The sequence below is a fragment of the Melozone crissalis genome, unplaced genomic scaffold (assembly GCF_028551555.1).
Source record: "Melozone crissalis strain CALT ecotype California unplaced genomic scaffold, PUWL_Pcris_2 ptg000107l_1, whole genome shotgun sequence".
Taxonomy (NCBI): domain Eukaryota; kingdom Metazoa; phylum Chordata; class Aves; order Passeriformes; family Passerellidae; genus Melozone; species Melozone crissalis.
The window spans coordinates 3,007,591-3,034,244 of NW_026535884.1; the positions used below are offsets into that span (position 1 = coordinate 3,007,591).

The following is a 26,654-nucleotide window of genomic DNA, read 5'->3' on the forward strand; positions in this document are numbered from 1 at the left end:
ATTTCACAGCCTCAATCTCCAGAAAATGAAGAACAAATACCAAGTAAGAGTTGAAATTTTAACTTTACTGCAAGGTTAATGAAAATTGAACAGGTAACTTAGAAAACACATGGAGAAGCTTGGAAAGCTGGAGTCAGGACTGACTGCAACAGGAGTCTCACAAACACTCACCTACATTAAGATCAAAACCACTGTGGCACAGTGTTCATCCAGCTCTGAGGAAAGAGCATGGAGAGAACGTCATGCACAAGGAAAAAGCTTGTTAGAGTCACCTCCTGAGCAATTACAGCTGTAATCTCTCCTGAATTTCATCCCTGGATGAGAGGTTCAGTGCAGGAATGTATGAATCAAGGCTGACACACAGTGCTGAAAATTTTCTCTGTCTCCATTAAAAAGTCCTGGCCCAAACTAGAGTAGATTTAAGAAAAATGGCTAAGAGTATCAATCTAACCAAAATAGAATTCCTTTTCAGTTCTACAAAGAACAGCTTTGAAGGCAAATGGGTTTGTGAGGCTTTTGGCAACCTTCTCTCACAACAGTCTTTATTCTGTGGCTGCAGCAAAGAAACAGAAGTAGAGAGGAAGTTCCAGTAAGTTCTTAAAGGGATTTTTACAAGAAGCTCAGAAATGCATATTGAGTTCACAAACTGCTGCTGAGCAGGTGGAACAGTGGCAGCTTTAGCAAAAGCTAGCAAATACTGCTAAAGACTGACTGACAGCTTTGAAAATTCCTAACAGGCATTAATCAGAGCTCTGAGATCATGGTGATTGGAACAGCAATTCCTCTTAAACAACACAAGGGAGTCCCAAGCACACGACAGGATTTGACAGCGTACACAGGGATACAGCAGGGCCGTGGCACCAAGGTCCTGCTGTGCTCTGGGGGTTTCAGCAGGTTCCAGTGGCACTTGATGGACTTGGGAAGAGCAGGCTCTGGGACACAGAACACACCACAGCTCATTCACCCTGCATAAGGACCAGTGAGGGCTGTAAATCAGGTACAAAATACAAGGCTGGCACCACCCTGTGTTTGCTTCAAATCCAGCCTGTGCATTCCCCAAACAATCTGGGACTGTCCTACAATGTCCCCCTTTCCTTTCTTTTCCTTTCCTTTCCCTTCCCTGGCAACTTTATCACGTGCTCTGCCCTCAGCACCCTCTCCCCAACTCACTTGCCCTTGAACAGGTGACACACAAGGGGGTTTAAAATCCAATTTTGCCTCTTGTCATGGAGTAGCCCAGCTTGGCCTCGTTGTTGATGAAGGACATGAGTCCCAGGTAGGTCTCGATGAGGATGGGCCGCTCCAGCACCAACACCCCATTAGCACTTCCTGGCACTGGGCCCTCCTTGTGGGCTTTCTTCACAGCCTGGATCAGCTGGGTTTGAAAGTTTTCCAGCTGGAAGAAAAGAAATCGCCTTGCTTTGGCATTGTTTTACAAGCTATTAAGCAGAGAGGGAATGGTGAAAGATTGGCATCAAAGCTGTCAGGGCTCTATGGGCTATGATAGTCACAGTCTGATATTTAACCTCAGTGATTCACGTAGTTTCACACAGGACAATTAAACAGGGTAGATTTACCAGTGACCAGCTGTTTATTTCTGACTGTGGTTCTGCCCTGCTCACTGATGTGTTATGCTTAATAGCGTTCTAATTTTAGGCAAACCTTCAGAGGGAAGCACCAATTACAAAAAGAACAGAGAACCACCTCAGTGAAGGTTTTCAGTGAGCAATTAACCTGTCTGTTAATTAGCTGGCAGATGAAAAGTCTATCACCCTGTCAGGTAAGTAAGAGCAGAAACAGCCCAGGATCCATTTGCTTTTGGGTTTTATAGCACTCTGCACCTTCAGAAGTTTTGGCTTCCTCTGTGTTTCATCCAATTATGAGTGGCTGGCAAAAGAGGGCGATGGGGCCGCCTTGCAAATCAAAATTTGGAGACTGGGGAAATAGAACTCCCAGTTCCACCTGTGATGTAACTGCTTGTGTTTGATTAATTGATGTGTTGTGTTGAAGTTGTGTTTATCCTATGAGCTCAATGAGGTGCCTGGAGCAGCTCCTTACCCGGCACAGGGAGGAGATCTTCTCGTCAGCATCAGCCATGGGGTGCTCGGTGAAGGTCACGTAGGGGATATTGGTGGACCAGGGGTTCCACCTGTTGATGAAGGAGGCTCGGCTTTGCTTGTCCCACTGGATGCGGATGCCAATGCCTTCCCTCCTGCCAGTGCACAATGAACAGGGTAAAACTTGCCTTTGAGCAAGGTGAACTAAAAATGTTCTGTCTGAAAAAGACCTGCTTGGAACCACAAGCTATATTGAAATAGAAGTGATAGTAAATTTTACTGAAGGAGAGAAATGCAATAATTCAGGCCCTGGAATGTGCAAAGGGACATTCTTATGAGCTGAGAGCAAGAAGGGGAAGCACCTGGGACACCCTGGCCATCCTTCCCAGCCTGTGACAGCCCCCATGTCCTGCCACTCACAGCTTTCTACTCATGCTGAGGTTACTACTTACTGCATTATGTAATGGTGATGAGTTTCTGCTCCCAAATCTACTCCTCTTATCTTGAAAGGCCTTGAGCAACTTGCTGTTAGTGCAACTACTCACCACCCCAGCAAACCAGCAGCTACCCTGAGGAGTTCTAGTAAAGCTTCAGGAGTTGTTTGCAAAGTTAAGCAAACAAAAGGAATTCTCACACCATTCCCGTGGTCAGGCTGACAGCTCAATCCGTTCCCAATAACCTGTGCCTGTGGCTGCTTACTTGTTGAGAGATTTGGGTGGGAACACAAACTCCCCCACGGAGATGGTGTCCACAGCACTGAGGGCAATCCTGGTGACGTGCTGGCACTGCAGGCTGATGAAGTTGTACTTGCAGACCAGGAGGGACCAGTCTGTGATGAGGACAAGGCGCTCCTTCTCGTTGTTCCAGTGATCGATTCTGGGGAGAGAGCACCGCTGAGTTTAAGTGGTTTTGACTCATGGCTAGGAACACTCCAGAGCTTGGCAGAAAGGAGAATTGCTGAGGAAAACAAATCTGAAGTCTTGGTGACGCTGTATTTTCTGTCATTTTGCTTGGCATCTGCAGGGCTGAGGGTCTGTGCCCTGCTGCACACACGGGGCTTTGGCTCAGTTTCTTAAAGCTGTGCCTGTGCTTTACTGCAGGAGTGGGACTGGATTTTGTAAGGGGTTAACTCGGGAGCGTTGATCTGGAGCTGAAGGGCTGGGTTATAAAGAAATAATGAAATAATGATGGCTACAGCCAGCCTGGGCTGGAGTGGGTTCTCTGTGGGACTGGATTTCATAAGGGGTTAACTGGGGTGTGTTGGTGGCGATCTGGAGGGCTGGGTTATAAAGAAATAATGAAATAATGACGGCTGCAGCCAGCCTGGACCATGGAATAATATTCAGCAGATTTAATACCGAATAGCGCTGTGGGCTGTGCGGCTCCGGACCAACCCCGCGGGGCCAAGCTCTCCCCATCCCAATCCCATCCCATCCGGCCGCGGAACTCACTCGGTGAGCAGCCACACGCTCTGCACCTCCCCGTCCTCTGCGGGCAGCACGACCACGCGGATCTCGCTCACCGCCTGCTCGATGGTTCCGGGCTGCGGGGGGACAAGGCAGAGAGCACAGGGCAGCGGTCAGGGCAGGGCAGGCGGGCAGTGCCCGCGGCCGCCCCCGCGCCGCTCCCGTTGCGCACCCGGAACACGAAGTACTGGCGGAGGCGGCCGGCGCGGCCCGCGGTGCGCACACTGAGCGGCCGCAGCGTCTGCCGGGCCGGCGGCGCCGCGGGCTCGAAGGGCGGCCCGGCTCCCCCCGGCACCAGCGTGGCGGCCCCGGGGCTGCCGGGGCTGCCGGGGCCGCCGGCCGGGCCGGACTCGTCCGCGTCCCGCAGCTGCAGCATCGCCGGGCGGCCGCTCCGAGCCTTCCGGGGCGGAGCGGCGCGGGCGGAGCGCTCGGAGCCGCCTCTCGCTCCGCGCCGCGCCGGGAGGCGGCACTGCAGCCCCGACCTGGACCCGGCACTGCAGCCCCGGCCGGGATGCTCGGCCTGGACCCGGCACTGCAGCCCCGGCCGGGATGCTCGGCCTGGACCCGGCACTGCAGCCCCGGCCGGGATGCTCGGCCTGGATCCGGCACTGCAGCCCCGGCCGGGATGCTCGGCCTGGACCCGGCACTGCAGCCCCGGCCGGGATGCTCGGCCTGGATCCGGCACTGCAGCCCCGGCCGGGATGCTCGGCCTGGACCCGGCACTGCAGCCCCGGCCGGGGTGCTCGGCCTGGACCCGGCACTGCAGCCCCGGCCGGGATGCTCGGCCTGGACCCGGCACTGCAGCCCCGACCGGGATCCGGCACCGCAGCCCTGCCCGGGATGCTCGGCCTGGACCCGGCGGGATGCGGGATGAGGCCCTGGTATCGGGTGTTGTCATGGTCACACAGCTCGGGCTGCTGGGACCGTCCCCATCGCACACCCGGGGCCGTACAAAGCAGTAGGTGCTGTCATTATCCCTTGCTCGGAGCTGATTCGGTACCAGGTACCGTCACTGTTACATGGCCAGGGCTGTGTCAGGTGCTGTGACCATCGGACACTGGGTGTACAAGGTGCCAGGTGGTGTCACCATCACACAGCAGGGTGGTGGGTGCTGCCACATCCCCTGCCCAGAGCTGGATGAGATACCCAGTGTCATTGCTGTCACACACCCGGGGCTGTACAAAGCGGTTGTTCTGGGATCTTCTTTGGTGGGGAGGCCTTATTGGCATCTTAGGCTTGTGACAGCTTAGTTGCTTTTTAATCTTGGCTACTTGGATAACATGTGACCTCTCTTTGCGCTGTTATAAAGTTAATTTAGGTCTCCTGTATGACCGCAGTGGCTGGCACAGGATTTACCAACCCTAGATTTGCTATGGCTAAGTCATTATCTTATCATTAGTCATTATTTTCTGGCTAAGTCATTTGCTATGGTGCTGTCATTATCCCTTGCTCAGAGCTGATTAGGTACCAGATGCCATCACTGTCACACACTGGGGCTGCACCAGGTACTGTCACCATCACAAACCTGGTGCTGTGTGAGGTGGTGGGTGCTGTCACATCCCCTGTCCAGAGCTCTATCAGGTACCAGGTGTCATTGCTGCCACACACCTGGTGCTGTAAGAAGTCCCAGGTGCCACCATGGTTGCACACCCAGAGGTGTTTGTGGCCTGTCTCAGCCCTGCTGTGGATTTTCAGGGCTAAAACAAGAACCCACATGCATCACATAATGTACAGTGGGAGGCCCTGAGCTCAGCCAAAATTATGCTCTGCTCTGCCCAGGTGGTCTGGGCAAGACTCTCACATACCCATAAAGGAACAAGATGTGTGGGTCTACAGAGGCCAGGCAGAGCTGATGTGGGTCAGATGTGCAAAATCCTTAAATATCATCAGGACAGAGCTCAGGAAGGTACCAGAGGAGGGTGGGATAGGCACAGGATTGTACATGGAGAGCCCTGGCGCCCATATCACATCCAGCACACTGATAGCAAAGATTAAATAATGCTGGGGAATGAATGGCACGTAAATGCTTCAGTTTCTGTGGTCTCTGGCATGGCTGCAGATATTATCATCAGTGTTTATGGAGCTGTATCATATCTTGGACCCCTTTCAGGGCTGTTTTTCACGGAGCCAGAGGATGACATCCTCAGCAGGCAGCTGGGAAATGATAGAAAATTGAAAACATACTAAATTGACTTCACAGACAGGGTAGGATTTCAGATATCTGCCTTTCACATGTGTCCCATGAATCCCCTGCTCTCCACAGCCCTTGCTCACATGGGGCTCTTTAGGTGGGAAACCTCAATAGTGGCTTTAAAGGGGCTTTAAAAGGACTGCAGAGCTGAGTTTGTGCTGGGTCTTTCCTGGGTTTAAAGGACTTTAGAAGGACTGCAGAGCTGAGTTTGGGCTGGGTCACTCTGGGCTTTAAAGGGACTTTAGAAGGACTGCAGGGCTGAATTTGTGCTGGGTCACTCCTCAAATTTCAGCTTTTCCCATTGGACCTTCCCCTTCTCCCTGCAGGCAGCCTGGCTGGGGTGGCTGTGGCTGGGACAGCGGCCGTGCCAGGACCCTGCAGCGAGTTGTGACAGCCAGGATTGTCACCTGGGGCAGTGTGGCAGCTGTGGCCGCCCCGATCCATCCCATCCTTGGCCTCGTGTCCTGGAGAGGGAGCCCGACTCCCAGCTCTGCCCGCTGGGAGCAATCCCTGGAAATCCAACTGGGAGCAGCCTGCTTCCTACTGTAAGGAAGTTCTAACTTTTTAATCCCAGACAGAAAAAGAGAGGCCTGGATTTATTGTATCCTGGAGCTCTCTCTGTTGTTATAAAACATTTTTATGTAGCTGCCTTTCTTATCAAGGAAGAATGAATGATGTTTTCTTCCCATCCGTTAGGCTTGGCTGATATTTTACTGCTAAGTGGAAGCATTAACCCCCCTCACCTGCTCTTTTCTCTTACTTGAGGATTTATGGCACTGCTGTGACCTTGGGAGGGTTCTGGTGTAAGGAGCAGCTGCTTCAGTTTTTTCCAAGACCCAGCAGCTTTTGGGCATGGCCCTTGGGGACTTTAGCCTTGATTAATGGTTGTCCTTCAGCCACAAAATATATCCATGAAACTATCCCAGCCTCCCTCCTTCTTATCCTGCTTCTCTGATGGAAATCAGCACCTGCCCCAGGCCAAGCGAGCTCTGGAGGGCCCTGGGGCAGCTCAGAGATGCCCAGCTGCTGCTCTGGTCCCTGCTGGCCCTTGGGGATGGTTTATTTGAGATGTTTAGTGCAGCATCCCTGCTCTCCTCCTCCCCATCCCGCTGTGCCAGCTGCTGCGTGCAGTTGGAGGTGTCCCTGCCAGCAGAATTTCCTTGGGAAGCAATCAGTTTTATCTGTTGGAGTGCATGGGGAAGACTGAATCTCTGTGGGATGTTTTTTGAGCTTCTGGGAACGGGATTTGTGCTGGTGTGCCCGCACACAGCCTTGGGTGGTGCAGGAGAAGCAGCCCCGAGGCACCGCTGCTCCATCCCTGCATCCTCCCCCTCCTCTGCTCGGGGCTGGGCACCGCTCGTGGGAGGGATTTCTGACCGACAGCGGGGAAAGAGGCATGTGAGGGAAAGGAGCTGGACCTGGGCAAGGCAGGGGGAAGTTTCCTTGCTGCCCTGACCCGCAGGGAGCTGCTCTGGTGCGTGTGTGTGTGCCGAAGTCCTCTCTCCCATCTCCGGAGGATGCGCTGAAGGATCACCCTGCCTGCTTCGGGAAAAACCCCTGCGAGGTGAGATTCTCCTGCCAGAAGAGCACCCCTCCTTCCTCCTTTCTCCTTGCCAAGGGCTGGATTTCAAAGTGCCTCGGGAAGGGGATGGCAGCTCCGGAGCAGCTCAGCCCGCTTGGGGCTGCTGTGCTGGGCACAACCCAGCTCCTGTGAGCCCCCAGCTCAGGAAGCAAATCCCAGGAGGAAAAGTCACTCCAGCGCGTTTCACCGCGAGCAAACGAGCATGAGGAGCATGGTTTGGCTCGGGGAAAAATCCAGCTGCAACCTGCGCTGTGATTTCCAGCGGAGTGAAGAAAGTGGCTGAGCGGAGAGGGAGGAAGCATCCAGGAAGGATAAATCCGCTCTCCCCCTGTGCTGCCATAGCTTTGTGCTCTGCAAGGACAGACAGACACGGGCACGTTGGGAGCAGGAGACTCCCAGGATTCCCGGGATAACCTCTGGAAGCACCTGGAGGGAGGGAGAGCAGCTGCGATGGAGTTTCCTGCCGTGGCACTGTCGCTCATCGTGGCGCTGCGAATGTCCCCGCTGGCTGCTGGCACCAAACTGCAGCCCCACATGTGAGTAGGAAGGAAAGAGTTCCAGAGGGGTTGGAAAAGCAGGAGCCAAATGTGGTTTTCAAATCAGAGAGTGAAGGAGCAGTCGTGGGTTTCTTTATTTACTTCTAGATGTGCAGCAAGGGGAATATAAAATTGAAAATGTGGATAGTCTCTTCTTGTAGGAGGGAACTCATTGGTTTAGCTGAGGAAGCTGTTGTGGGTTTCTTTATTTACTTCTAGGTGTGCAGAAAGGAGAATATTGAAAATTGAAAATATGGATAGTGTTTTCTTGTAGGAGGGAACTCCTTGGTTCAGCTGAAACTTGTCTGAGTGCAAGAGATGATTCCTGTGTGAATGCTTTGCCCTTTCTTCCAAGACCTGCTGCTTTTATTTCACTTCACTTTCTTATCCCGCGTTCCTCCCCGCCCGCTGCTGTTGCTCCAGCAGCACGTAGGCTGCTCTCTTTAATTACATTTTACAGTTACAGTTTGGTGTTAATCATTTGGCTGCTCTGGAAGACTTCCTTGCAAATTTGGCCTCCTGCCAGAAGATGGTCTCTGAGAGCCAGGGGATCACTGGAATTCCCTTTGTCCATGGAGAGGGGTGCAGACTCCAAGCTGCCCTCCCCGAGGGGTTGAATTCTTTACAAAAAAAGCGTGTCCTTTAGCAGATAAAGGTTTTGGAAGAAGCAGATTTTTCTCCCCACGTCAGGGTTTTGTGCTCCTGCCCTGGCTGTTGCTTTCAGGACTTCTTGGATGGGGCACTGGAGCAAAGCCATGTGCCAGCACGCCAGGGTTGGAATTGAGCAGCCTGGTGAATTCAGATGCCAGCTGTGACCTCTAAGCTTCACCATGTCCAAATGAGTTATTTTCACTTTTTTTTTTTAATAGAAAGCATCTCTAAGAAAACTCTGGCTCCTGTTGGAGGCAGCAGAAGCAGCCCCAAATACCAAGTTGGCTCACGGAGTCAGGGACAAATGTCTCAGTCTTCATCCTTAGTTAAACCCACTGACTTGTGCTTGGAGAAAGAGTTGGGATTAGAGAAGAAACAAAGTACATTTCTTTGATTTATTGGAATTAGCCTTGCAGCCTTTAGCTCCGAATGAGCATGAAACCACCCCTGTGGCTGGTGGGCCTGGCACTGTTCCTTTTCCCTGCAGTGATTAACTCATTGAGGGGTGGATGCAGGAGGTTGCCCAAACCCTTCCTGCCCTGCCAGCAGGAAATCCAGGCAGTGGGAACGCTGCACCCCTCACAGCTGTGACCCCCGTATTGGTTTGAACAGACAGGTGTCTGCTAAGGCAGGCAGGAGCCTTCCTTGAAATGGAAAATGTAAACACTCTCCCTCTGAATTATTATGATTTTGAAATTAAGGGGCTCTCAGGCAAAGATATGGGAACAAGAATAACAGTTCTTTAGTAGGAAAATTAAAAAAAAAATACAAATGTAATTGTACAAAAAGAAAAAACACTGACTGAGTCAGAACAGACCTGACCCCCTGTGTGTCAGGGTGGTGTCCCAGCCCCATCCCAGGGGGGCTCAGCCCTCCTGCAGTGCCAGCTGTGGCTCTGCTGCAGCAGGGATCCTGCACAAGGGGGGAGTTTTCCTCTGCAGCTCCAGGGCTGCTGGAGATGGGCCTGGGCTGCCTCTGGGAATCCAGTGGGAAAGGCTGTCTCTGTTATTCCAACCCTCAGATTGTACCCAGGTAGGAATGCTTGGCTCCTCCCCTGGGCGGAGCATCTCCCCATGGGATGGTGGAATTTGATCAGCCATGCAGGGATACTCACTGGCCCATTAACAGAAGAGATCTCCCAACTAAACCTGAGACATCCCCTGCATCCCTCTGCATCCTCTACATCCCTCTGGTTCCCCAGCATCCCTGACACCCCTTTATTTCTCTGTTCCAGGCCGAATATGTGCGCAGAGCAGCAGCTGGCAGTGGTGGGGCTGTGGTAGCCCCTTACACCTGTGACCCCCCCAGACCCCTCTGGTTCCTGTGCATCCCTGACAGCCCTGCATTTCTCTGTTCCAGGCCGAACGTGTGCGCGGAGCAGCAGCTGGCGGTCGTGGGGCTGCGGCAGCCGTGCGTGCAGGCTGCCCGGCTGTGGCAGCAGGACTGCGGGGGCCGCCGCTGGTGCGCGGACCACGAGCGCAGGTGGGTGCTCCTCCCTCCACCCTGGGCTGCTCCTGCTGGGAAACGGGGGATGGAAACTTCCACAGGCACTTACAAAACACTACGGGGTTTTTTTATAAGAGTCTTACTGAAGTAAGAGACGATAAAGTTGTGGTTTTTTTCTTTACACTGATGTGACGGTGTTTGCGGGGGTCTTAGACTGAGGGAAGAGACGAGGATCTGACTCCATGTTTCAGAAGGCTTGATTTATTATTTTATGATATATATTACACTAAAACTATACTAAAAGAATAGAAGAAAGGAGTTCATCAGAAGGCTAGCTAAGAATAGAAAAAGAAGGAATGATAACAAAGGCAGCTGTCTTGGACTCTCTGTCTGAGCCAGCTGGGCTGTGATTGGCCATTAATTAGAAAAAACCAACATGGGCCAATCAAAGATCTACTTGTTGCATTCCACAGCAGCAGATAATCAATGTTTACATTTTGTTCCTGAGGCATCTCAGCTTCTCAGGAGGAAAAATCCTAAAGAAAAGATTTTTCATAAACTATGTCTGTGACACACTGAGGAAAAAGGGGAATGATTCTAAAATATTAACCTGTTATGATAATAAGATGTAGTAAATAACAGCAATAAATAATAAATAATAAATAATAAATAATAAATAATAAATAATAAATAATAAATCTGTAGTAGCAGAAAGCCCCTGAATGGGGAATAATGCGCATTGACTCCATGATTGCAGAAGGCTGATCAAATATATTATATTATATTATATTATATTATATTATATTACATTACATTACATTACATTACATTACATTATATTCATGATATATATTATACATTATGTATATTATATTATATTATATTTATTCTATTTATTCTTTCATATAATGTAGTATCATAAACTAATAAATTAGCCTTCTGAGAACATGGAATCAGATTCATCATTCCTCCCTGCCACAGGCACCCTGCAAATACAATAAAAATGAACTTTTCTTACCTGTGCAGCAGCCAAACTACAACGTGCCCAAGCTGCTTCCACCTCCACCTGCTCTTCCGGCCTCATTAGGGAGTTACAAGCCTTTGCAGAATAAAAATGGTAGTTGTTGTTTCAAAGAAACATCTTGGACTCAAGGCAGCTTTTAAGTCCTGTCTTTAGGAATTTCTCCTAACCTGTAATTGCTGGCAATTACCCTGGTGATGAGATCTGTGTCCTGGTAACAAAGGAGCAAACAGAGTCTGACTCTTGGCTGTGTTTGCAGGGAAGGCTTTGAAAGGATGGGTGCCCTGTCTGCTTCCACTTCAAAGGCTGGGAGCTCTTCAGCCCCAGCAGTCCCTTCAGCTCCTTAAAGGATGGGCTTGACACCACAAATCAAGGGACTGAAACGAAATAACTTTCTGTTCTGGTACATTACAAATATCAGAACAACCCAGTGCTAACACTGTTCCTGATGGAAGCACAGAGGGGAACCCACTGAGGGTGGAGTTGTGAAATCCAGACAGGGAAAGGACTATCAGCAGAGCATTCCCTGGGTGAGGTTTTGTCCCAAATCTCCTCTGTCCAACCTTCTGGGAGTTCCCATTGCAGCAAGCTTTTCCAGTGCTAAAACTGGTCCTGATGGAAGCACAGAGGGGAAACCACTGAGGGTGGAGTTGTGAAATCCAGACAGGGAAAGGACTATCAGCAGATCATTCCCTGGGCAAGGTTTTGTCCCAGATCCCCTCTCTTTATCCTTCTGGGAGTTCCCATTGCAGGATGCTTTTCCAGGAGCTGGGAGCTGTCCTGCCAAGCTCCCTTGTGCCGTGGCATTGGAGCGCGGTGTTGGTGCTCGCAGGGATGCTGGAGCTGCTCCAGTTGGACCCAGCAGCTCTGGCAGCTCAGGAAGAGCATTCACAGCTCCAGGATCTGGCCTGAAATTGGCCTTTGAGATCCTGGAGGTGACTGGGAAAAGCAGCCTTTAAAATCAAGGCCAAATTGATGTTTCTAATGGTGCCACTGGGAAAAGCAGCATCTGCTCAGCTGGAGCATCCTCGGGCTGTGCTGCTCTGAGTTCCTGCATCCCTTGAGCATCCCTTTGTACAGCCTCCCAGTGAGTAATTACAGCAAGGTAGCTTTGCCCAGCCCTCCCTAGCCAAGCTTGAAGGAATACCAGTGCTATCCCAGAGGGGCTGGAAGGGGATTTTCCAGCAGCAGGACACAGCAGGATTCCCTGGGTTCCATTAGTTCTGGCTCATTCCCCGTTTTCTGTGCCAGGGACTGCTTAAAACACAAAAGAAAAGAGAAACACTGGAGATAAAGCATCTCCTGTGTGCCTGTTTCCCATCTGCAGCACCCAGATACCCAGAGACACCGAGGTTGTCACAATATTTCCCTGTCCTGAAGGGTCTGGAGTGTCCAACAGAATCCCCCAGGAGGGTGGGATGAGACTGCTCAGGGCACTGCTGGGGCACAGGGAGCCCTGAGCTGTCCCACATCACTATTTTGAGCTTTTCCTTCCCATCTTTGTCATGTTCACACCACCCTGCATCCACCATCTCCCCTTCTCCTTCCTGCTGGGGTGGAGAGAGCTCCTGGTACCAGGAGCATCCTGGTGGGCTGGAGCCTGGTGCCTGTGAATTGCTTTCTCAGCTGCTTCTGGAACACAACAATTTCCTTCATAATTTGTTAACAGCTCATAGAAAACAAAAAAAATACATATTGGTGTCTGCTTTTATTTTTCTCAGCTGTGCTTCCACGTGCTGCTTGGCACGCAGGAGTTGCTGAAGGTTTCCTTCCCAGGGATTAAAGGTTCACTGTTATTTGGGTTTTTTTTTAATTGTAGGAACATCCAGACAAAATCAAACAAATCGACTGAGTTAGGATAAATATTTTCAGTGGACACGCACAACACATCTGCCCTGCCAAATATTTGTTGTTGTTTGCCTGATTGGCTTTGGTGGAGCAGTTTCATGTTCTGCCAAGGGAGCTTTTTAAAAAACCAGCTTCAGAAGTATTATCTGTGTTTCAATCCTCACAAACACACAACACCAAATTTCCGGGGCAAAAAATTTTGTGTCGCTTTTGTTTATTTACGCTTCAGATCAGTCCCTGCTTTGCTCCCCTGGCTCCCACCCTGGAGGGAGCTCCTGGGAGTGTTAAAGGGACCCTCAGTGTCAAAGCTGTGGAGCTTTGCTGTGTCCAGCACAACTTTAGGAGTAGCTTGGTGTTGCCATCAGGATTATGTTGATATTTTAGCTCATCAGCCCCTTAGAATCACCTGCTCCTGCTCACTAAGGCAGAAATTCCTGTTCTTAAAATTTACATTTCCTTTGTGAGCAAGCAGTGTAAGGGAGAAGCTCAGAGTTGTAAATAGTCTAGAAAAGGAGGAAAAAATAATCTGTGAAACCTGGGTGTTGTCTCTTGTGTTCCTAATTAGAGTAAATTAGGAGTATTTTCTTAGCATCAGTGATCACTGCCAAGCTCTGGAGCCTTGTTGTGTCCAGCACAACTTTAGGAGTAGCTTGGTGTTGCCATCAGGATTATGTTGATTTTTTAGCTCAGCAGCCCCTTAGAATCACCTGCTCCTGCTCACTAAGGCAGAAATACCTGTTCTTAAATTTCACATTTCCTTTGTGTAAGGGAGGAGCTCAGAGCTGTAAATAATCTAGAAAAGGAGAAAAAAGTAATCTGGGGTGTTGTGAAACCTGGGTGTTGTCTCTTGTGTTCCTAATTAGACTAAATTAGGAGTATTTTAGCATCAGTGATCACTGCCAGGCCGTGTGGAAAACAATGGCAGCACTTTTGCAAACCTTATTTTATTTGCACCCATGGCTACAAATTCTGTCCTTCCCCTTTCCCTGCCCTGCAGGAGCTGACTCTGGCTGGGTTTTTGTGTTTCAGGGTTGTGTATTACATGGGCTACAGGCAGGTGTACCAGCTCAGGTCCCAAACCACCTACAGGTGCTGCCCAGGATGGTCCCAGCTCGCAGGGGATGCTGGATGCCTGCACAGTAAGTGTCATTTTATTCTACTCAACTTCCTTTGTTTTGGCTCGTTCCAAGTCCTGTGCCTGCAGGAAATGCTCTAAAAATGTCTTTAAATGTCTTTAAAATGTGCTTAAAGTAATTGCCATGGGTTTTTATTAGGTATTTTTTTCCTGATGTAATAACAAAAACAACAGTGATAATAATGATAATAATGATAATGATAATAATAATAATAATAATTTTATTGATATTTTTATTATAATAATAATATTAATAAGTAGTAGTATTAGTATTATCAATAATTCATTATAAAATTATAATTGCTGTTATTGTTGTAATAATTATTGTTATTGTTACTGCTATTATTAATATAATATAATAATATATATTATTATAATAATGAATAATATATTAATTTATTATAATAGTATGTAATAATATAACATCATTATTATATAATAATTATATAATACAGAATTATACAATAATAAATAATAATTATTATATAATAGATAATATATGATAATATATGATAATATATGATAATATATTATCATATATAATAATATATAATAATATATAATAATATATAATAATATATAATAAGAAGAATAATAGTGTTAATTTTATTAATGATTTTATAACAGTAACTATATGAATAAGTAATAGTATTTGTATTATCAATAATTCATTATAAAAGTATTATTATTATTATTATTATTATTATTATTATTGTTGTTGTTGTTGTTGTTGTTGTTGTTGTCGTCGTTGTTGTTGTTGTTATTGTTATAACAGAAGTTATAACTTCTAAACTTTTAGCTTATTCCATACAACCTCAGTGCCTGATTCTTCTCTGATTTACACCTTGGAGGTGCTTTCCATCTTTCTACAGAAAAGCAGCTTTGGGTTTTAGTGATTTTAGTGATTTTAGTGATTTTAGTGATAGGCAGGAGGATCAGCAGAGCATTTTGGGGTCTGCCCTGCCCTGCCATCAGAGCCAGATCCTTGGAAAATGTTTCCCACAGCTGCTTGCCTTTTGTTCTGTGGAGAGTCTTTTTGTGCCTTCCCTAGGCTTTGATGCTTGTAACAAAGCTTATTTTATTACAAAAAAAAAGATTTAAAAGGTGTGTCAAACAACCCGACTTTATTCTTCCCATCCCAAGCTGTGGCACAGGAGAACAACCCACAGGGGAGAGGAAGCTCCACGGGTGCCTTGTGGCCCCTGTCAGTGAGCAGATAATAACCTCAGCTGAACTCAGAAAAGCACCTTCTGTAATGAGCTTTCCTGCCAAGGAAGTGAGTAATTCCATGCAGGAAGGAAGCAGAGAAAAGGAAATAGAGCTGCTCAGGGCACGCTCTGAACTCATCCTTCTCATCACCAGGGGCTGCTCACTGCAGGGTTGGGCTGGAGGGGAGAAGAGAGGGATGAAAGCTGAGTGGCACCACCCCAAAAACTCCTGCAGGAATTGCTGCTGAGCTGCTGGGGAGCTTGAGGTGGATCATGGCCTGGAGGTGGTGAGCTCTGTCCCCATTCAGCCCTTCAAACCCAATTGGATATCACCCAGAACATGCTGTAACATCACTTCTGGGACAGAAAAATAGGGATTTGTGTACCTCAAGTGCCACAGGCACAACAGGGAGCTGATCTCTGCTGGCCCTCAGCACAGGCAGGAGGCAGAAAATAAAATTACATTGTTCTGTGAATCTTCTGAGCAGTAGCAGAGCAGCCAGGTTAGCTGGTGGGAATTCCCACCTCACCAGGTCGGGGCTCAGGTGGGAATTGTGCTGTTTGTGCTGTGCTCAGGCAGCAGCTGGAGGAGCATCCCAGGGGCAAATGGGACAGCTCTGCCTGTGTGGCATTCACATTTTCTGGAAAAATCCCTTCATGCAGGGTTTTTCTCCTGGGAAAATGAGAAGAAAAATGAAAACAACAATTATCTGATTCGCTTCTCCAGCGAGAGAACAATCACAAACAGGTGATTGTTCCATTGGATTCTGCTGTGAATTGTTTTTGATTCTTTGGCCAACTGGTGCCAAGCTGTGCTGGGACTCTGGAAAGAGTCAGGAGTTTTCATTATTATCTTTTTAGCATTTTCTAAGAATCCTTTCTGTATTCTTTAGAAGAATAGAATAGAATAGAATAGAATAGAATAATAAATAAGCCTTCTGAGAACATGGAGTCAGATTCATCATTCCTTCCTGCCCATAAATACAATATGCCTGGTCCCTGCCCCAAGGTGCAGAAATTGTTCCCAGCTTTACAGAGATAGGATAACTCAGAGTGTTTTAGAAGATTTTATTTCTATTTCCCACATCAGGGAGCGTGGCTGTGCTCTGTGTAACTAAACCCTCATCCCTGTGGGTTTGCAGGGGTGTGATGGCTTTTCCTGCTGGTGGCTTTGTCCTTGTGGAGCAGAGGAGGTGCAGGAAGGTCTGGGAGGGAATTGTGAGCATCAGGGAGGTGCTGGGGCAGGGGCACACAGCCAGGCTGTTATTTATGGGCGCATTTATTCCTGCATTTGTGGGTGCTGGAAGCTCCTCTGGTTGGTGTGTGGAGCCCGGGGTCAGGCTGTGCTTGCTGCTGTGGCTCTGCTGAATGGCACAGAGCTGTGCCAGAACACGTCAGCAGGATCTGTGGCCCTTCCTCTGTGCCTGCAGAGATCATTGATGGTGTTCCAGGAGCACAGAGCAGGGCAAGGGCATCTCTGCTGACAGTTTAATTAGGGCTGCTGTGCAGTGGAATCTCTCCACTGAGGGCATCTTGCTCTCCCCTGGGGGCTGGCATCTCCTCACTGCAGGGCTCTGTTTGCTCTTTGTGCTGGTCATCATTTCTCCTTCAAAATAAAAATACCCCAGTGTGGGAATGGGAAAAACAGAAACTTCCACAGACACTGAGGGGTTTGATCTGCAGCCTTGGAAGAAGGTTGATGTGAAAATACAAAACACAGACATTAGGCAGAAAAATCACAAATTTATGTTCTATACTTGTAAGAAAGAATATGCCTTAAGTACTGTATTGGTAAGATGGTGAAGGGTTACAGGTGAAGAAATGTCCCCAGAACAAAGCTGTGGGCACAGTACTGGCAGGCTGTGGGCTCTGCTAGCAGCAAAGAGCTTGGAAAGAGATGGAAAATTACATAGAAACAGAGACCTCACTGAATATCTGGATTTGTTCCTTTCCTCCGTGCCCTCTGAAATGGTGGCTGCCACCCCCAGGGCTGCCAGAGGGGAATGCAGGGAGCCCTGACCCTGGCAGGTTCTGTCTTTTGTCCCCTTCTCTTGTGAGGATGAGGATTTGCTGCCTTGCATTGCCCTCTGTCCCATTCCATGTCTGTTCATCTCCATGGGAAGGAGAAGGGTCAGAAGTCAAGGCACCCTTTGCATTTTTGGGATGGCATCAGGTCCTTTCCCTGCCTGGTCACTGATAGCTTGAGACTCAGACTGAGCTGCCTGCTTTCAAGTGGCCTCTGAGATGCTGCTTGAATTCCACCTGGGTTCAATAACTCAGGTAAAGCCCTCGGTGATTAGGTGAGGGGCCTGCATGTCTGCCAAGCTCTGTGAGCTCCGCATTCAGCTCTGTGATCTCTACATTCAGCTGGAGATGTTGAAAAGCTTAGTCTGGAACTCTTGATGAGCGTGGAGGAGCTGGAGCTCAGCCACCCCCAGCCTGTTTGTGCTCTTGGGCCAGCCTGACAGGGTCCTCAGAGCTGGCACAGCCCTGGAGCCTGGCATGGCCTTAGAGCCTGGCATAGCCCTGGAACTTGGCACAGCTCTGGAGCCCAACATAATCCTGGAGCTCAGCACAGTTCTGGAGTCTGGCATGGCCCTGGAGCCCAGCATGGCACTGGAGCTGGGCACAACTCTGGAGCCTGACACAGCTCTGGAGCCTGGAATGGCCATGGAGTCTGGCACAGCTCTGGAACTTGGCATGTCCTGGAGCTTGGCACAGCCCTGGAACCTGGCATGGCCATGGAGCCTGGCACAGCTCTGGAGCCCAACACAATCCTGAGCATAAACCATGGAGCCTGGCACAAATCTGGAGCCTGGCACAGCCCTGATGACTGGCACAGTCCTGGAGCCCAACACAGCCCTGGAGGCTGGCACAGCCCCAGAGCCTGGCACAGCCCAGCAGCCCTGCTCTGTCCTAGAGCCTGGCACAACTCTGGAGCCTGGCACAGCCCTGATGACTGGCACAGTCCTGGAGCCCAACACAGCCCTGGAGGCTGGCACAGCCCAGAAGCCCCACTCTGTCCTAGAGCCTGGCACAACCCTGGAGCCCAACACAATCACGGATCTCGGCATGACCCTGGAGCCCAGCACAACTCTGGAGCCTGGCATGGCCCTAAAGACTGGCACAGTCCTGGAGCCCAACACAACACTGGAGTCTGGCACAGCCCTGGAGGCTGGCACAGTTCTGGAGCCCAGCACAGCCCCAGAGCCCAGCCATGTGCACCATCACGGGGTGGCAGCTCAGGCTGGTGATGCAGGTTGGAAGCTCGGCAGGAAATGTGTCCAGCTGACAGTTTAATTTCCCTGAGAGGCAGCTTTGCTTTGTCCATCACCTCCTGGCTGCTGCAGGCTCTTTGTTTAGTCAGCTGAAAGGCTCTGACTGAACTCCTGAACCTCTCACCCGAGCTGGAGCTCAGTGCTGGGTAAAATCCATCCTGGGCTCCCCTGGGAGCTCCATCTCTGGACCTCGGGGAGCCTGAACATTGCTTTTCTTCATGGCTCTTCCTCCTACATCAGTCTCATGTCTCCGACTTCGCCAGGATCCCGCCTGGCTGAGCTCTCACAAAGGACACAGCCTGGCCTCTGAGCAGAAGGCGGTGATGCTTCCCATAATTTATTCTTTCTCTGCACAGTGTCATTACCCTTTCCCCAAATTTCATCACATTAAACTCTGTCGCTCTGAATTAGGAGCTCGTTTGCAGGAGGCCTGGAGGGCACGGAGGGGGAGACCCGGGCTGGGAAGTAGGTTATCATGATTTCCACTCCATATGTGCCAGCCTGCAGCACAGAGCAGGGAATTGTCCAGCTCATTCAGGAAATCTGGGGCACTGCCAAGAATAACACCCCTGTCTTCTAACCCCTGATTTGTGTCGCTGAAATTGCTTCTAATATTTTCCATTGTTGTGCTTTGGGTCTCGCTGAGCTGCTCTGAGAGCTGAGTGCTGCTGGTGAGTTGGGCTGGCTCTGCTGGGACCCTGATGAAAATGTGATTTTTTTTTTTAGGTGTTTAAGGTGAAAGATTCAGGAAAAACCAAACCACTGTGTAATTTGGCCAGGCAACCCATTCCCTCTTACAGTGCCGGAAGGAAAGGAGTAAAAGAAATACCAGGTCCTCCTGCATGATCTGATCTGGGAAAACCTGGAGGCTGGAACACCTTGGCACACATCTGGAGATGGGAAGCTGTTCCTGCCTTGTTGTGTCGGGAAGTATTTGCAACCCACAGGCATCAGGATGCTTGGCAAAGAGCTTCCCAAATTCCAGTGCTCAAAATGGGACCCCTCTTGCATCAGTGGCACCAGGATCAAAGCACCAGCTCAGGGAATTTGTTCCTCTGCAGCTTCTTTATCATGGAATTACAGAATTATAGAATTATTACAGAATTTCAGAGCATCCTGGGTTGGAAGGGACCCACAAGAACCATCACAGCTGTGCTGGGGCTGGAGCTGTGTCCCTGGGACTGGTTCTCCCTGCACATTCCTCATCAGAGGAATCTCTGGACTGAAAGGAGAGTCCAGGGGACCCTCACCATTCTGGGCTGAGATTGCCCAGCCCCAGCATGGCAGATTTCCTCCCAGACACACTTAATTTTATGGGGCTCAGCTTGCAGACAGTGACACATGTGCTGTGTGGATTGATCCCAGATTGATCTGGGATCACTGCAGTCCCCAGGGATACACGGCCATGGGAAGCTACTAAAGACTAAAGTGTTAGATGAGAAGATAACTGGCTTTGTGAAGCAGCATTTCATCACTGGCTCATTAGTTCCAGGAGAGAGTGTTTGGGCTTCAATGCTACCTTTGTGTTGTAAATAATCTTCTCTTCTGGAGGGAGGGGGTTTGAAAAATCATCAGATCCTTAAGAGAGCCAATGCTGAGGCTCTGGATTTCAGCTCTAATGTATTGAAGGTGTAAAGTTTGTGGGGTTTGGCCTAACCCACGGTGGTCCCTGTGTGGTAAAAGAATTGATAGAAGAAAGGCTCTTTAAGCAGGTACACAGCTCTGTCTGGCAAGATGGTGCATTTTGATGGCAAATGTGAATATTTGGAGAATGGCACATTCACCTAAACCTTCACGAAACCTCCCTAATCACAAACCCTCCCTAATCACAAACCCTCCCTAATCACAAACCCTCCCTAATCACAGCTTCCCCAGCCAGTGCAGCCTTGGCAGAAGGTGTTGTGTGAGCCAGGAGCAGGATTTAGCATGGAGGAGAAATCAGGAAGTCGATTGTGTTCCTGTAGGAAAAAACAGAGCCAATATTGGATGTATGGGAGATTCAATAGTGGGAACACAATTAAGTGGTTATTAAATTTCCATCTACAGTGGGTTAGAACTGATTTTTCAGGCGTGACAAGCTGACACCCACCAGCTCTGGGTTCCTTTTGGGAAGGTAATCCCTGCCTGTTCCCTGCCTGGATTTCGTGTGGCTGCCTCACACTTTTGAGTTTCCTTTGACAATTGATAACTTTGCAGCTTTATCTCCTGGTGTGCACAAGCTGTCCTGCCCCAAAACTGCAAGCCCTGCCTTGCACTGTTTCCATCTGTGATCCCTTTTTTTCTCTGAGTGCACAATTAGTGTTTTGGAGCTGGCGTGGGCGGTTTTGTGCCAAGAATTTCGGAGCCATTTTGGAAGCCCGCGCGGGGTGCCAGTTATAATGACACGAAATGAAATGTGTAATCACAGACCTGCTTTTTCTGTCACTAATTAGTTACAGCTTTAGCTGGAATGGGAATAGAAGCCAGGGGGGCTCCCAACTTGCAAGCAGGAGGGAGAAGCTGCAGCCAGCACAGCCCACGTGCGTGGGGGACCCTGGGTTCAGCCAGTGCTGCTCTAATTGTTGCCAGGTGGTCCCAGATTGTACAAGGGGCTGTAATTTAATCACAGCTCTGTGTGTTTAGTTGGTAACTGACCTGAAGGCCCTGTGACACCATTGGTGGCTGCAGTGTTCTTCCTGGGATGTTGGAATAGATTGCTCTCCATGGTTTCTCTTAGCCCAGGGCTCTCCACAAAGGTTTGGGATGGGTGAGAGGGAGTTGCTGGACCAGGGGCCACCAGTGTGTATCATGCTCTGTGTCACCACCTGATGCTCTTTGCTCCAGGTTTGCCAGGTTTTTGTGAGATGCATTCCTACCAGTCCCATTGCTCTTGGAGCTTGGAGTAATTTCATCAGTGAAAAGTGGGAGGAAAAGAGGAGGTGAGGGAAAAAGAATGAAGAGAGGAGCTGGCCGTCAGCACAGCTCTGTCCAGATCAGTGAACAGAGAGAGGATTTCATTGTGCAAATCTTTTAAACAGATTTAGAAAGGAAGGTGGATGCTTGTTCTGCGTCCTTACCCCCCAACAAAGCACCACACACATGACAGTGCCCCTGCTCACAACGTTTCTGCTTTTGACATCAGCATTCCCCAGTGGGAAATATAAACCATGGACAGCATTTCATGAGTTATGAGGAGCCCACACTCCCCTGGAGGAACCATAACCTTGTTAGTGGGTTTATGGGGACGGTTTGGAAAGGTGGATTTCAGAAGCCTAATTGAGCATTCTGTGTCTCCGTGTCCATTTTACACTCGGCTGGGTGAGAACAGAGAAACGTGGCTGCTCAGCCTTACTTGCAGTTTAGCTCCATTTCAGCCTCTGGGCTGCCCGAAGGTGACGCCACCATGGGGCACCAGATCCCAGGGAAGCTCAGTGCAGAGGTGGGAGCAGCTCCCACTGGGCTGTTCTAGAAAGATCCCTCCAATTTCAGCACAAGTAACTTGTGTTTGTTTGCTCGAGATCTTGCATGAGTTGTTTTCTGACTGTTTCACCCACTTGTTGGCTGGAAAAGCCTCATTTCATCACATGATGAAATGTTTTCCTATGATTCTCAAGGAAAGCTCTTGGACATTCCCTGAGGTAATTTCCTTCCTATCCTAAATTTTGAGGCTTTGTGCATTGAGCACCACACTGTAAAGCAAAAGAAAAAATCCACTTTCCAAGCTGGTTAAATGTCGAGTCTTAACTTCTTTTTGCCAGGGTCGGGATTAAATGTGTGAGATGGTATTTCTTGTTGGGACTCAGATGTTTATTAGTTCTTATCTATGTTACAGTCTTACAAACTGTGAGTTCTACAGCACTTCAACAAAATAAAAATGGAGCTGTATCTCTCCCTCTACAAGGCCTTTTAAGGATAAACTGCCCAATTAAGAAATGACACCTAAATTATTTTTACTTTTAACCCAATAACCAAACACCTGTGGTCTGCAATGAGGACTTTTTTATCCAATTCCACAAAACCACCCAAACCCATGGAGAAGAAAGAGAAGAAGGAGAAGAAGAAGGAGAAGGTGAAAAAGAAGGTGAAGAAGAAGGTGAAAAAGAAGGAGAGAAGAAGAAGGTGGAGAAGAAGAAGGAGAGAAGAAGGTGAAGAAGAAGGACCAGCCTCCACCCTAAAACCTCCATCTTGCTTTATATATATTACTATATTTAAACCCTTAAACTCTAAGTTTCCCACCCTGTGATATTGCACACTTCTATTCAAACTCCACACCCACAATCCCAGTTTTGTCATTCCGTTTTGGAAGCTTCTCCATGGCCTCAGGTCACTGCAGTGTTCCCTTGGTGGTCAGTGTCAGCACAGAAAGTCTGAAATTCTTAGCAGCCAGGGTTCCAACAGCTAAGCAGTGTTTTTTATGACTATTCAAGTGTTCTCTGGGGCTTTGGGCATATCACCAGGGATGGAGTGTTTGCCCTTCTGATGATGAGTGTGGGATCAGCCTCATCCTCCTCCTTGCAGCCACCTGTGGTTATGATGTTTGTCTCAAGGGTGGGAATTGCTGAAGGGGATCCTTGCAGCTCTGTCACTGCTCCTCTGGCTTCCAGGGCCCTCCCTGCCAGCACAGTAAGCAGCCCTGCCAAATTCCTCCTTTAATTCCAAGAGCTTTGGAGCGAGGGATGCCCTGATTTATTCACGTTCTGCCGCCGCCGTTGTTTTATCTGCAAAACTCCAACAATCTCCTCTTGGCTTTTGTGGTGCTCGGGGAGCTTGGATGTTTGGAAAGGAAATACTTATTGTGGCTTGCTGTGAAACACAGCTCTGTGCTGTACAATAGCCTTTATTCCTGGCTGCCATCCGTGGCGGGATTTGCTGGAATCAGAGAAGGAAACTGATTAAAGTTGGGTCAAACAAAGGAACCTTGGGGTCGCAGCCTGTGGGGTGAGCCAGCCCAGGGCTTTTTCTTTTTCTTTTCTTTCCAAGGTAGTGTGGCTACCTTGGAAAGGAGCCTTGTTGTGACCGTGCTCACAGGGGTCTGAGGATGAGGGAAGAGACGAGGATCTGACTCCATGTTTCAGAAGGCTTGATTTATTATTTTATTATATATATTACATTAAAACTATACTTAAAGAATAGAAGAAAGGAGTTCATCAGAAGGCTAGCTAAGAATAGAAAAAGAAAGAATCATAACACAGGTTTGTGTCTTGGACAGAGAGTCCGAGCCAGCTGGACTGTGATTGGCCATTAATTAGAAACAACCAACATGGGCCAATCACAGATGCACCTGTTGCATTCCACAGCAGCAGATAATCAATGTTTGCATTTTGTTCCTGAGGCGTCTCAGCTTCTCAGGAGGAAGAATCCTAAGGAAAGGATTTTTCATAAAATGTGACACCTTGTATCTTTGGCGAGTCTGCGTTTTGGGGCTGCTAAGCTTTATTTAATTAACCTTTGTGAGGTGTACAAGCCTCTCTCTTAAAGGTTATTGAGTTTCCTGTATTTGGTGGCTCACAGATGTTCTGGGTTGGGAATATGATAGTCCATAGCAAACAACCCCTAAAAGCTGGAATGTTCCTTGGGCTGCAGGGACACATGGTTGTCTCTCTCATCCCTTTCACTGCTGAGTCTGCAGGGTCCAGTATGGTGTTTTATCTTTTTTCTTTTAATTAGGTTTGAGATAAAAAGTGGGAGATGGTATTTCTTGTTTGAACTCAGATGTTTATTAGTCGTATATGAGATTAAATTTATTTTATTCTTTATTATTATTAGATTTTATCTATATTGATTAAATATGCATAAATATAGATTAAATCTATATTTATCTAGATTTTATCTATATTATTATTATTTATTTTATTCTTTTATTATTATTAGATTTTATCTATATTGCAGTCTTACAAATTGTGAGTTCTACAGCACTTCACTCTAACAAACTAAAAATGGAGCTGTATCTCTTTTTCTACAATGTTTTTTTAAGGATAAACTGTCTAATTAAGAAATGACATCTAAATTATTTTTATTTTTAACCCAATAACTAACCACTTGTGCCCCACAATGTGGACTTTTGGCAGAGTGGTGGGAATATTTTAAATAAAAGTCTGAGATCCTGAAAATCTGTTGTCAGATCCCACTGTCACCATTTTGGGAATGGGCTGTGAAAAGGGGATGGCCAAGGAGACACAAGGACACAAATTATGGCCCTGCTACCTGAAATTAAGGCAGAAAACAGTCCAAACTCTGGCATTTTGGAGTGAACTAATTACAAGGAACAGGCAAGAATGTGAAGCAGGGGGGATAAATCATTCTTTGTGCAGCTTGTCCTGAGTTTGTAAAGCATTAATTGCCCTGCTGCCTCCTGGCAGAGGAAAGCTCAGCTGAACCAGGAGCATTCCTCTGCATTTGCAACCTCAAATTATTCTCATTCCAGGGTGATTTATATTTCACACCCAGGGCAGAGATGACCCCCTGCCATCCCTTTCTCTGCCAGACAACACTTTGCTCTTTCCCAGGCCTGTAATTTGTAAAGGTTTGAGTATTTTCATTATGCTTGCAGGTGAGGGACAGATACAGGCACAGGGGACTGGGGACAGTGATCATTTTGTAAACATCTTCAGAGAGCTTTCCTTGCTTTCCAGTTTCATTTTAACTGTGGTTTCCATCCTGCTTTTAAAGAGATGTTGCCCCTGAAAAATTCCAAAAGACCAATGAAACAGCCTTATTAGCCTCAGCTTGCAGAAAATTTATATTAGTTTTGTCTGTTTCTTGATGCTTTTGGTTATTTGTAGCATTTTTCAAACCTCACAGTCCTTGCCACAGAGAATGTGCTGATTGAGGATACAGGAAGGCCCCAGTCACAAGATCATCCTTGCCTTCATCTTAATTTCTTACTGGCTCCTCTCAATAGTTCTCTTTGTAAAAGAGAACTTTTTCTTGGACAAATTAACATACTTTAAAAAAGACACTCCAAAAAAGATACTTTTGTTGGACAAATTTCTGGTGAAAACCCCAATTGTCTGGATGTTCATCTTCTTTTTCACTGTTAAAAGTGCTCTGGCTGGTTTGCTTTGCTTATCAGTCAACATTTATGCTGGATTTTCCTAATAGGATGAGAGGCTGCCTTGGGGAGGGAGGGACACTTCATCAGTGACTCGTTCTTTCCTTATCTGCCACCTGTCAGAGGAGCTATCCTGGTGTGTGAGATGATGGTTCCTCCTTGAGAAAGGATGGAGTCAGTACTGGCGCTGGATGTGGGCAGGATGAGGCTGTTTGGTGAAAAGGACATGAAAATAACCCATGTGAGTGGAGCTGTGCTGTTCCATGCCCCACTCATCTTCAAGAAATGTCAAGAAATCCGTGTCTGACCCTAATGGAACTGTTTTTTCTTGCCTGGAAAGAAACACAGATGTGTTTTCTTTAGAGGCAGGACACTCCCTGTACTGGCCAGACTCCTATCAGAGCTTTCAGCACGGGATATTTTTGCTGGCCAGCCCTGAGCAGCAGCAGCACCTCCCCAGTATTTACCCTGGCTGGGCAGCAGCAGCTCCCCAGTGCTCTCCTTGCAGGGTGAGGTGCTGTCCTTCCTGCTCTCCTGAGCTGCTGACAGGCACAACATTCACTCATCCTCTGGGTGCAATCACCACAGCCCTTGGTGGGGCTGTGAGCGCTCTTGCAGGAAGCTCTGCATGTGCCTGTCCAGGTTTCAACACCTTTTCTGCTGCCTCTTAGTGGCTTTTTGATCCTGTCAGTGTAGAAATGGATATTTTTTCCCCTGCTCTGCTTGTCCACCTGCCATCAGGTGAGCTTTGCTTTGCAGCAAACTGCAGCAGAGGTTGAGCTGGAAAACAGTTCAGCCTCAAGCTGCACCAAGGGAAATATAGGTTGGATATGAGGGAAAAGTTCATTACAGAAAGGGTGATAAAGTTTTTTACAGAAAGGTGATAAAGTTCTGGAATGGCTGCCCAGGGAGGTGGTGGAGTCACCATCCCTGGGTGTGTTTAACAAAGCCTGGATGTGGCACTGGGTGCCAGGGTTTAGTTGAGGTGTTGGGACTGGGTTGGACTCGATGATCTTAAAGGTCTTTTCCAACCTGAGGATTCTGTAAATTCTGTGAATTCTGTGAATATTACAGAGCCCACAGACTGAGGAAGCAGCTGAGCTGTCCTGAGCTCCTTTGGTATCTCCCATCCTTGATAGATAAAAGGGTTGTAAACGGAGCACTCAAAGTTTGGGGTGAGGCTCCCTTTAGAGCTCCCTTTTGGG

The 26,654-nt window shown here is 48.3% G+C and overlaps 2 protein-coding genes across 2 annotated transcripts in view; one reads left to right on the plus strand and one right to left on the minus strand.

Annotated features, from left to right (window-relative positions):
- Positions 1–44: 44 nt before the first annotated feature.
- Positions 45–3,899, minus strand: TPRG1L (tumor protein p63 regulated 1 like). Its single transcript, XM_054292042.1, has 6 exons — positions 3,696–3,899; positions 3,509–3,600; positions 2,757–2,933; positions 2,059–2,212; positions 1,171–1,396; positions 45–965 (listed from the first exon to the last, which is right to left on the minus strand). The coding sequence occupies exons 1-5, from the start codon at positions 3,897–3,899 to the stop codon at positions 1,202–1,204; spliced, it is 822 nt and encodes a 273-aa protein (XP_054148017.1). The 3' UTR covers positions 45–965; positions 1,171–1,201.
- A 3,847-nt stretch (positions 3,900–7,746) lies between these two features.
- MEGF6 (multiple EGF like domains 6) overlaps positions 7,747–26,654 on the plus strand; it is a 91,035-nt gene continuing 72,127 nt past the window's right edge. The window contains exons 1-3 of the mRNA XM_054292030.1: positions 7,747–7,832; positions 9,843–9,965; positions 13,828–13,937. Of these exons, the coding sequence (XP_054148005.1) occupies positions 7,747–7,832; positions 9,843–9,965; positions 13,828–13,937 (319 nt within the window). The remainder of the gene's footprint in view (positions 7,833–9,842; positions 9,966–13,827; positions 13,938–26,654) is intronic.